Source organism: Mercenaria mercenaria, chromosome 6 (assembly GCF_021730395.1).
Source record: "Mercenaria mercenaria strain notata chromosome 6, MADL_Memer_1, whole genome shotgun sequence".
NCBI lineage: Eukaryota > Metazoa > Mollusca > Bivalvia > Venerida > Veneridae > Mercenaria > Mercenaria mercenaria.
The window spans coordinates 78,705,680-78,717,986 of NC_069366.1; the positions used below are offsets into that span (position 1 = coordinate 78,705,680).

Here is a 12,307-nt window from a genome sequence, read left to right on the forward strand (position 1 = left end):
CACGTTAACGTGCAGTGACGTCAAAGTTTTTGTTGCGACCAAGAAAGAGCGCTACTATATTTTATCTACTGTTTTAGATTAAAGGCATACATGTATTAGAATCGAAATAATTTATAGAAAAAGATGTTTTAAACACTTATACATCGGCGGTAATATTGTAAAATAATTCAACGGTGGCCCTCGTGAAATTATTAGCCGACGTATAACGCCATCGTGACTGAATAGTGTTAAAAACTTTTTGCTTAAATATTTCTTATATTATAAGCTTCGTTTTCAATTATAACCAATACCGTGAACATCAATAATGCAATTACTGCATTACTTTAATTTTGGATATAGAATACAGTGAAAAGAAGGGATTGCTTTTGTATGTTTGATACTGAACATACAAAGCAGTGCGTAATGTTGATCTGCAAAATTGGAGAGAAGCTTTAATTGAAACATTAATTTGCAAAAGATGAATAGTAAAACACGTCTAGCCCTTATCATGCTGGATACGATTGACTGTGCCTTTGCGGCCAGTGAAGTCTGATTATGATCTGCACTGTTCGCCATTCAGTCAGTATCTTTTTGGTAAGCACCCCTTTTAACAGTTAATGGTACTGCCCAAATTGAATGATGGACAAATTCATTATAGAAATAGTACAAATATCTACAAATAAGCTGCATACAGTACCGCATACACCGTCACTTTATTTCATATTCTCAAAACCACAATTCATTTAATATCGATGTTGTTGTTTGTTGTTGCTTTTTTCTCATTCGGTTTTTGTATTTATTACTCTTATTGCAATAAGTAAATATAGTTCATAAGTCGCTGAAAGTAAATGCATTTGTTAATAAAAATTAAGGTAAACATATTGTTTCGATTTCATTATGTCGTTTATAATGCAAGTCGATATGTCCCAGTTTGTCTTTCAAACTATCACATCATAGGAAATAGTCGGCTAAATGATGAGTGATATCTACATTGTACCGTTTTCAGCTAAGAATTATCTAGGTTCGTATTCATCAATGTGTCAAGGATGATTTTTATACTTAGACTTTAACCCTATAAAACCTTCAAATAGCCGTAACTTCCTTTGCGTTGAATCTTTATAACTGACACATTTCAAAGCTTTTTGCTGGCTGTAGAATATGCCATACTTGTTTCGAGTTTCATAAAAATTAGTACAAGCTTTACATGTATAGGACAAAAAGTAATTTTAGCAGTTCAAAGTCTAGGCTTCAGATATTAACGTCAAGGAATACAGACCCAGTGGTCAAATGCCAGATACGCAACATTTTGTAAATATTGATGTTATGGCTAAGAATATATGTTTTTTTAACAGATTCAGATAATGATTTTATTTGATAGCTCCGAGACAGAAAATAATAATATTGAAGTAATATATTTGAGGAATAATACGTGTTACCATTATAAACTGGATCCCCTGGTCACAAAAGTGCGGGGTTAGAGTCGTCATTTGAACAAGTTTTAATTTAACGGAAATAATAAACGCCTTATTGGTCTTATTAACCCCTAGGACTCACAGCGTCAGAACAATTATTCTGTACTGCTACCACTGGAGACTTACAGTAAACTGATTTTAATGCCTAAAAGGAAACAGGAAATTGCAGCAAGTATGGATGGAGGACGGATTATAGGTGAAACACGACCCAGACAGCTCATCCTCTTTTTTTCGCTCAACATGGTATTTCCTCGGAACATTTATAATACCTCTTATAAAGTACATGAAGGCTTGGAAAATTGTCATGTGTTTAGATTGCATTTCCCTGGCGTAGTCACAAACATCTTTCTTCTTCGGTACAAAGTTATTTATCTATTTGTTTCGTACGAGATTTCAAACAAGCTTCAAACAACTTTTATGCTTCCTCTTGCAGGCTATGTTGCAGTGAACAAGCGACCTCTCTGATTCAGCTTGAGACAGACAAAAAGATACGAGAGAAACTTACAAGGCACTGCACTCGAAAACATTTAACATCAAAGTAACGAGGATATTTTAACTACCATTAAAACATTCGGCGAAACTAGCAATTTTATGCTGAATTTAAAGACACTGGACAACGATGGGTAGAAGTGTTTGTGCACTCCTTTTACTTGGATTGTATGCTTGGTGCTACGGACAAAGTCCAACACCAGCACCACTGTTTGACTACGGTAAGATTAAGATTTTATCCTATATTTCTTTTCAGTAAAATGTTAACATTCAAGTCTCTTGAACTGTTACAAATATTCGTCATCTGTGGCAATATACACAGAACATAAAAAGTTGTACCTATATTATTTCACGCATGAAATTATGTATTTTTGTAAGCTGCTTATGGTTTCATTGATAAGGTATTTTGCGATATGTAAAAAAAAAGATATTTAGGAATTAGCAGACTTTGACACCATCAATGCATTTAAAATATGACGGTGTAATTTGAAAATACTTGAAACTGTTTTGGTCAAATCAAAATTATATCTGAGAAAGAAGTTACCAACAGAGTGATATTTTTATTGGTAAATCTTGTAACTGATTTTGGTTTATGTTCTTTTTAATCGAACTTCTTCACCAGAAACCCATTTAGATACCGTTCAAAGACCACTAGTTCATATGTACATATCAAAAGTCAATGACATCGACATTATTTAATGATATTATTTTTATTACTGAAATGGGTACCTCTATTGTTATGTGTATTTACTTTCTGGGTAGTTTACATCGCTTTTTATTTGGTAGTTCATTTGCAGTTGAAAAGTTCGACGACAGTTTTATAGCTGAATCCAATATTTAACATTATGAGGTTACTTAAATAGACAAGTAGACGAAACCCTAAAAATCAAAGTATTTTTTAATTATTATAGAAAACCACATTTAAATCTTGAAGGCATGTGTTATTTTTTATAAATTTGCTTACCAAACTAGTTTATTTTGAGAGGAGCATGCGCCTGTCAATTATTTAAGTAAATAGAAAGCATTTCAACATTGTGGTACTGTTTATGTGTTTCAAGATAAATAAATAATGGCTGTTTAAGAATTATGCAAAATGAGACCAACGTTTCCTTTAAAACCGGTCTTAAAATAGCCTTTCAGTAAATGCTTCAAAGTAAAAATACATGAACTTTGAAAAAAAAAAAAATGCACAACAATCACCGAATTTTTAAAATACATTTTTTTGTGTGCAGTGTTTTATAATCAGATAAAAAATTTAGAACTCGCTTCAAATTTGATGAGCTCGCAGAATGTCTGTGGTTCAAACAAGACCCAGATTTTTGCATTTGAAGGCTTGTAGCCGTTTAAACTTATTATATATTTATGTTTACTTTATTTCGAATATCAGTTGATTTGATGATGTACCTGTTGTCTTGTCAATAAGCTTATTTCAACAGCAATGGGACAGACAACAAAAACTATATACATGTCAGTACTGAAATGTGTAAAACCACTTTGAACCAAAAACATCGTCGTATTTTATGTTACAACACTTTATGCAGAGCTTTTTACACTTTACACCCACTGTGGTACGTTCAAAGTCCTAGTTGAGATGATGAAGAAGCAATGGACCTGACCTTTGTAAGGTTGGTTGTTTCATCCGTACTCGTACGTTCTTACATTAATGCTACGAAGTGCACCTGGTGTGTTCCACCACCTTTAAATACAAGAAAGTCACTAAACAAACCAGACAGTCACTAAACAAACCAAATTATGTTTCTCTGTGTCACGACTTGTGTCTGTATTTTTCAAACGAACATACACAATATCATGCTTTGTCAGCCTGCGTAATATGAGATACTTATCATGGCGTTCATAGTGAATTAAGTACAGGCTTATAGCGAAAAGGTAACGATTGTATATAAATAAAGTAGCTGATATACTTATTTTGCAATCACTCCTCAGTGTATAGCTGTGTCTGACTTATACAACCAACTTTTTATATAAGTACAAAGGAATGTCAGATTTAGGATAGAATAACATACATTTTCTTCTGTCTATCAAGTAACAAATGATAGAGATTGCATGCAGATATACACAAAATAGTTTATGGTTTTTATTTACTTTATGCATTTAAAGGTGTCAGTCTGATGCACGATGCGATAATACAGGTATCTAATGTCTGATGCCGGGTTAAAGTGGTCTCAAACACCGTGTTAATTACTATGAGCATGATATTTGTTTTATTATTACACATAATGCCTGTAATAAATGCACTTTATTTGGGATCTTTTTATGTACTGTAGTCATTTATTGCTTGAAATCCGACGGCATTTAAAACAATGAGTAAACCAAATAATTTACAGAAGTTGCTTCGCTTTTTGGTGTATAGGGTGGTCATATTAACTTTAGGGGCTGTACTAATTCTAACATATTTTTTAATATGTAATCATAGTACGAAAGAAATGAAACACTCAAAAATATCATGGCACATTTTTGAGATATTACATCACGAATTCTGAAGTAACAATTATTGTGGATCACATTGTTTAATGTTCCACTCCTGGTACACTATAGCATAAATGTTTGCAAGTACTGGTAGACTAGGTTTATTATTTTACCATATTTGTCAAAAAGTGTTGGTGTGTCAAAATTCAGAACATAAGTGTCGAAATTTAGATCACCTAATTGTTAGAGTTTGACTTGTATTTCTTTTGAGGCGTTTTAAGTGTATTGCATAAGTAACTACAAATTATAAATTATCAGAACAGAACAGAACAGAACATATAATTTATTTTGACTTGTACAACGTACATCATCAAACATACAATAATTTCAGTTTTTAACAATATATAGGTCTAATGCGATATTTGGTACAGCAGCTTTTCAAATTATTTGAGGATGAACAGTATAATGAAGCAATAAAGAAAACATACAACATGATAATGTGATATTACAGTACATTATTCAAAATCGAAGTTCTGATTATTCGTGGCATTTTTACATTACATTGCTAACTTGAATAGTGTATTCCTATTTTTACTTTGTATATTATCAATAAAACTTTAAATTGAAATTAGTTTAAGTCAAGTAATATAATAAGCCTAGCACATATCAATATCGAAGTTTGTAAAAAAAAAAGCGTACATTAAAGGTCCAATACTAAGGGAAGTGAACATTTTAATTTCTTTAAAAAGCACAGAAACTATTTCATTTTATTGGAAAATGAAAGTTGGTATGTAGAAATTCGAAATAAATCGCAGTATATGTACAATTATTTTTCTATGAAGTATGAAGAAAGTTAAAAAGACCTGGGGGTCATTCTGTCGATTCATTGAAATTTCAACATAATACACATACATTTCCTTGAGTTCCAAAGACCTTCTGTAAATTTTGACCTGCCACTCTTGATTATTTAGTGTCTTGCAGAAGTCTATGCACTGGCTATGAAAAAAATTGCCAACTCACTTTCCCTTAGTAATGGACCTTTAATAGTCCATAAATTTTGTCTAAACACGTCCATTGAATTATTGCCCAGACTGCCGTCCATCTGAATGATAAAATAACATTGTTAAAAAAATATAACATTCGTTTGATTTGAACAGTTAATTACAGTTTCTATTGAATCATTTACTTTCAATTACATAAGGAGAGCAAAATGCTAATATATCATGTCATAATCTCATAGATAATACAACATTTTGTCGTTTTCTGCTGTATGCTTATCAGCTTTTCATTTGAAGCAAAGTGTTTGGTAGTACAATGACTATTTGTGTTTGGCTTCTTTATAACATCTATATTTAATACAGCTTCGAATCTAAATTCAAAGTGAATTAGTGTTTAAGTCAGTAAATGCCCACCAGAACATTTCACATAAGGAATGGTAATCTGTGATTATGTTTGAACTATAATATTGTCAAATATGGTCACATATAATTCTATTACATTTCTGTTTTACCAGTGTGGGGTAAAGCTAATTTTACAGGTTGACATACATGTATAAAATCAAATATATTTTCTTATGAAAAAAAAACTGTTTTATACAGGGTGAAATGCATGGCGTTCTGTAGTTTAGTATCTGACCCTTCTAAGAAGTAGAACATTTTTCTTTTACTACACCTGCCATAAATTTCAGAATAACACGTTCGAGTTTATTGATTACGTGTTCGGAAAACGTACATATTGACAATATTACCGAAATGTAAATGAGGATCTGCACAGCAAAAGCACCCTGAACAATGATAGATTATTATATATCATGGTATTTTATATTTCAAGAACACGGTATGTTAGTTACCACATTTCACGATTATGGCGACCCAGACGCAGCTCAGATTCGCCATATACCAATTTATCTAGGCTACGAGAATTTCTCCGGTGGAGTTCCAGGAATTGGCTTCACAAACCCGAACATACATTTCTTAAGTGTGGACTTTGACTACAGAAGTAAATGTATCTACATGTATGACTACCATCTTAGGTACGTTCTTTACTTAACTCCAGGTTTTAATTCTGATTCATTGACATAACATATATTCTACGTTTGAATGCATAACCGATCAGCAATTTGGTAAGAACCAGATTTCTACGAGTAAGACGAGCCAAAACTTGAATTAACTACGCCATGTAGAAATATATCCAGGCTATAAAAAGTTTTTAAGTGAGGTACCAGAAATTGCCCTCGCTAATAAAATCTGTATCAATTTTAAGATAAATAAAGCGTACACTTCGACAACTGTAGTAAATTAATCAATATTTGTTTTGACTGCCACTTAAAGTTACCTTTTGCTTTGACATGAAAGCATACACATTAATGAAATAAATTGATATCAAACTTATAGACTTACATTGTATTTAAAGGAAACCTTTAATTGTTAATTCTATATGTTCGTGCGATGATCAAACTGTATGTCAAAGAGATATAGCGCTATGAAAAGTTTATGGGTTAACTTACTTATTTTAGTCATGTGGTATATGTAAATACATGGTGTTTAATTGATATTTGTAGACAACGGTATAAAACTGACTCAACAAATGCTGTTTTTCTTTCAACGTTTTGTAGATAAGAACACTTAATAATATTGTATTGATATCCTTTATTGCATCTGAATTCTTATATCTACGAAGTATTCCTTCGCCCTTTTGCAGATCGATAGCATTGGGATGCGGCTTCAATGTAAAACTTAATGTCAGTCAAATGGATTTTGCGTTTATGCACGTTGGTGTGTCCAGAGGTACGGTCCAAATTGCAGTTGATTGGCTGTCGCACACGGTGTACTGGACAGATTCGGTTTTTCGATGGATTGTAGCAGCACCTGGTCAAAAGGACAAGATAGATATGGATTATTACAAAATAATTGAAGATAAACATCTAGACGCACCCGATGGTCTTGGAATAGACCCGCTTGAAGGGTAATGAATTTACCACACAATCAAACTTTCATTTTAAATTCTTACAGCCGGAGTTGATATTTGAATCTGCATTACTACGGCAAAATATACACAAAAATAAATAGACAAATTATAGTAAGACAAGGGGCACCAGTGCGAAACGCAACCAGGGAGTTCAAAACCGGTTAATGGTGTGCGCCAAATTTCATTCACGTTTGTTCAGAACTAGAACTCTAAGAGCAAGACTCACCTAAGTCATCTGAGAGATAATAAAAGAAATATAAATCATAATTGCAAAGACATCTAACTTTGAGCAAAGAACGTAATTTTGTATCGATGAAACGTTTTTGGCAAGGTATTGTACACATAATTCCTGTAATTGCATGAGTATTTCATCTTGATATTAATCTGATTTTTTTTTTCAGACTGTTGTTTTGGACAGACAACGGGAAACATCCGAAAATAGAACGTGCAACCACAATGGGCGGTGATCGGCACACGATAATTCCTAATAGGAACCAAAAGTCGCCATTGGTGTCACCTTTATCCATGGAAGTGGATATCAAAGAAAAACGAATATTTTGGATTGACTCGTCAACAGAAGCTATATTATCCGCTGACTACGAAGGCCAAGATATTATTGAAATTCGAAAGGTTCCTGGTTCAACCTTGTTAGATATTGGGATATTTAGGGTAAGACTACACTCACAACTTTAGAACGTCACTTTTCTCGAGTGATTTTTTCTCCTTTATTGATTTTACTAAATGTGTTTAATCTAAACATGCCTTTTCTGTGTGTAATATATACCTTACTGTCACGTTCGTTACATAAAGGTCTTTTTTGTGCTATTCATTTTTAATTATCAGGTAGTATTTGAAATCGAGAACACATTTTCATCCTTTTTTTAGCTCACCAGAGCCAAATGCTCAGGGTGAGCTATTCTGATCACTCACCGTCCGGCGTCCGTCGTCCGTAAAATTTTACTTCAAACGACATATCCTCATAAACCGCTAGGCCAATTTCATCTAAACTTCACAGGAATGTTCCTTGGGTGAAGCTCTACAAAAGTTATTCAAAGAATTGAATTCCATGACGAACTCTGGTACCCATGGCAACCGAAAGGAAAATCTTAAAAATCTTCTTCTCAAAAATATATTTTGTGTGAAGCATTGGACCTCTACCAAGTTTGTTCAAATCATGACCCCGTGGTCAAAATTGACTCTGCCCCAGGGGTCACTTGATTTTACATAGGAAAATCTTAAAAAATATTCTTCTCAAAAACCAGAAGCCCTAGAGCTTAGATATTTGACATGTAGCATTGCCTAGTAGACCTCTACTAAAGTTGTTCAAATCATGACGCCGGGGTCACTTGATTTTACATAGGAAAATCTTCAAATATTATCTAAAAATAAACCAGAAGGCCTAGAGCTTAGATATTTCACATGTAGCATTGCCTAGTGGATCTCTACAAAATTTGTTCAAATCATGATCCCCGGGGTCAAATTTGACTCCGCCCTAGGGGTCACTTGATTTTAAATAGGAAAATCTTCAAAAATTTTCTTAAAATAAACAAGAAGGCCTAGAGCTCAGATATTTCACATGTAGCATTACCTAGTGGACCTCTACATAAATTAATTTGTTCAAATCATGACCCCGGGGTCAAAATTGACCCCGCCCCAGGGGTCACTTGATTTTACATAGGAAAGTCTTCAAAAATTTTCTAAAAATAAACCAGAAGGCCTAGGGCATAGATATTTGACACGTAGCATTGCCTAGTAGACTTCTACAAAATTTGTTCAAATCATGACCCCCTGTATCAAATTGACCGCCAACCCATGGGGTTACTTGCAATTGATTGTACATAGAAAAATCTTCAAAATTTTCTAAAAAAAAAACCAGAAGGCCTAGAGCTTAGATATTTCACATGTAGCATTGTCTAGTGAACCTCTACAAAATTTGTTCAAATTTTGACCCCCGGGGTCAAAATTTACACCGCCCGAGGGGTCACTTGATTTTACATAGGAAAATCTTCAAACAATTTCCCAAAATAAACTAGAAGGCCTAGAGCTTAGATATTTCACATGTAGCATTGCCTAGTGGACCTCTACAAAATTTGTTCAAATCACGCCCCATGTGTCACTTGATTTTACATAGGAAAATCTTCAAAAAATTTTTTTTAATAAACCAGAAGGCCTAGATCTTAGATATTTGACATGTAGCATTGCCTAGTAGACTTCTACAAAATTGTTCAAATCATGACCCCCGGGGTCGAATTGACCCCGCCCCATGGGGTTACTTGATTGTACATAGAAAAATCTTCAGAATGTTCTAAAAATAAACCAGAAGACCTAGATCTTAGATATTTGACATGTAGCATTGCCTAGTGACTCTACAAAATTTGTTCAAATCTTGACCCAGGGTCAAATTGACCAGCCCAGGGTTACTTGATTGTACATAGGAATCTTCATAATTTGCTAAAATAAACCAGAAGGCCTAGATCTTAGATATTTGACATGTAACATTTTCTAGTAGACTTTCACAAACTTTGTTCAAATCATGACCCCGGATGTAAAATGGCCCCGCCCCAGGGTTACTTGATTTACATCGGAAAATTTCCAAAACATTTCTAAAATCATCAGTTTGACATTTGAAACATTAAGCTCGTATTACTCAGGTGAGCGATCCAGGGTCATCATGACCCTCTTGTCTGTTATCTGACCAGAAGGAGACATGCATTTTCCTATAACATCTTTTTTGTCACGTTCTTATAGTAATAGTATGTCTCCTGTACGACAAGTGAGCTTTGATTTGTACTTGAAATCCTGATAAGGTCAGAACGTTATAAATTGATGTATTGAGGTCAGTTTCGGAATATTATCGTGTTTTTGGCCAATAACTAGTTTGAGTTTTGAAACAGCCATTAACGGTCTCACTAAAATTTTAGAACCTAGACAGCTGTTGTTGTGAAGTCAGAATGCATAATATACATATTCAGTATTTCTCATAATGCCTTAACCTCTATAGGAATGTGTTTATGTGACTGATACCAGAAATGGCGATGTGATAACTTTGAATAAAACAGATGGTCCACATCTGGGCAAGCTCGAGTCTACAACTGTAAATATTTCCCCGGAAACTATTTACGGCATAGCTGTATACGGACCGGATAATCAACCAACTAAAGCTACAGGTATAAAATCAGATACCACTATGTTAAACATGTTGGAATGGGTAACCAACAAGCTGTAGATACAGTTATGAAACGAACAAACACATTGCTACACACTTACGGAATGGCAAACCGACAAACTATAGACTCAAGTTTAAAAGCACCCTGATAAACGTTCCGAAACGGTTTAATCACAAACTATGGTTACAGGTATGAAAAAAGAACTCATTGATAAACATAAGAAATCAACACACTAATGAAACAGAAGCATTTACTTGTATTCAAAGAAATGTGCCAGTCTAGCTAAATACTGTAATATACATTAATCAATACATATAAGACTGAAGGAACTTAAAGATAAAAGTAAGATTGTCAAGGTGGCCCTATATCGTAAGTCTGAAAACTTGTCTCATGACATCTGCGTGCTTAACAATTCTTTATATTTTGCATAAAATTTAAGTGTAGGATAAAGGTTGATGATTCGACTCCTAACCCGGATTTTGCAGGTTAAAATTGAAGTGTATTTCTTTCGAAGTTATTTAGCAGTTAAAAAATGTCTAAATATCTCAAAAATAAACATACGGACAGAAACATTTGAATTCTTTATGTTGTATCACAATTTTATAAATTGTATTGTCATAGTCCTTACGGTGAAAAATAAATTCTTTGTTTACATCATTCATATAGATGCTTGCGCTGATAAAAAATGTGAGCATTTATGCCTCACAACAAAGACTGGAGCAGAATGTGTGTGCTCAGAGGGATATCATCTTAATTCAACAGGAAAATGTCAAGGTCAGTTTCTATAAACTTTGTAAATGTGTAGCCAAATAGATTATTTGTATTTTGTAAGATTTTAGTGTTAGTATTATGCAGGTCATTATACACATGCACTCAAAATTTGCTAAAAAGTTGAATTACACATGTCTGTACATGTGTATTATCTCTTCAAAACAACTACAGTGCAACCTCTGTAGAGCAACACCCTTTTGGAGATACAAATATTGACTGTTATGTAGAGGTTTTTGTTCTGGAGAGGTAAATTCGATAGTACATTTCAGCTTAGGGAAATTTTGATGATGTTGTTTTAGAGAGGTTTTTGCTTCAGAGAGGGCCGCTCTGGAGAGGTTGTACTGTTCACATATCCGATAGAATATCTACGTTCGGAAACGTACAGAAAGCAAGTTAGCATTTTGCCCGCTGTAACTGTGGTACTACATTTTTGCAAAGAACAATGAATAAGTAATTTTACTTTTTCAAATACATGTTATATCATTCTTTTACTTTGCCAGATGTAAGCACCAAAAATACGAAACTAACGAGTATGTTTATCAATGATGTCCATTTGACAGCTTTTGTTTAATGTTTTGGCATGTGTCTTTTCAGCATCTTATGATGATTATCACAAGGCAATTGTTGCTTCAAATGCAACCCATATTTGTTTAGTGGACCTTCGTACTTTTGCACACATGAATTACGATGTTGTGTGTAAATATACAGCAATCAAGCCAAATAAAATACCTGTAAGTATGTAAAGACAATTTGAAATTGCACAGTCATCCATTAAGAATAGCATTGCTTCTAAATTGTAAGTATGGGATAGAAATAGGTGGATCGTAGAACATCTCTTAGATGAAAAGAACTCAACCTTGTGAATAATAACAGATTCGGTTTGATTAAAAGTCATTTCTTTAGGGGTCATGTGCATTAGCCATCACGCCTCTAGCACTAACTTAAACGAAAGTGTATCATAAATATACGAATAACTCCAATGAAGACGAATTCTTACGCATGCCAAATGGTTATAGTCAATACGATTTGTATGTC

At 33.7% G+C, this 12,307-nt stretch overlaps 1 protein-coding gene across 3 annotated transcripts in view; it reads left to right on the forward strand.

The window, feature by feature from the left end:
• Window positions 1-12,307, forward strand: part of LOC123548444 (prolow-density lipoprotein receptor-related protein 1-like) — an 86,398-nt gene that overhangs the window by 43,547 nt on the left and 30,544 nt on the right. For all 3 annotated transcript variants that reach the window (XM_053546409.1, XM_053546408.1, XM_045335725.2), the window contains exons 2-8: window positions 1,885-2,161; window positions 6,198-6,399; window positions 7,068-7,331; window positions 7,736-8,003; window positions 10,336-10,501; window positions 11,168-11,275; window positions 11,867-12,003. In XM_053546409.1, coding sequence (XP_053402384.1) covers window positions 2,071-2,161; window positions 6,198-6,399; window positions 7,068-7,331; window positions 7,736-8,003; window positions 10,336-10,501; window positions 11,168-11,275; window positions 11,867-12,003 — 1,236 coding nt within the window. In that variant the 5' untranslated portion in view covers window positions 1,885-2,070. The remainder of the gene's footprint in view (window positions 1-1,884; window positions 2,162-6,197; window positions 6,400-7,067; window positions 7,332-7,735; window positions 8,004-10,335; window positions 10,502-11,167; window positions 11,276-11,866; window positions 12,004-12,307) is intronic.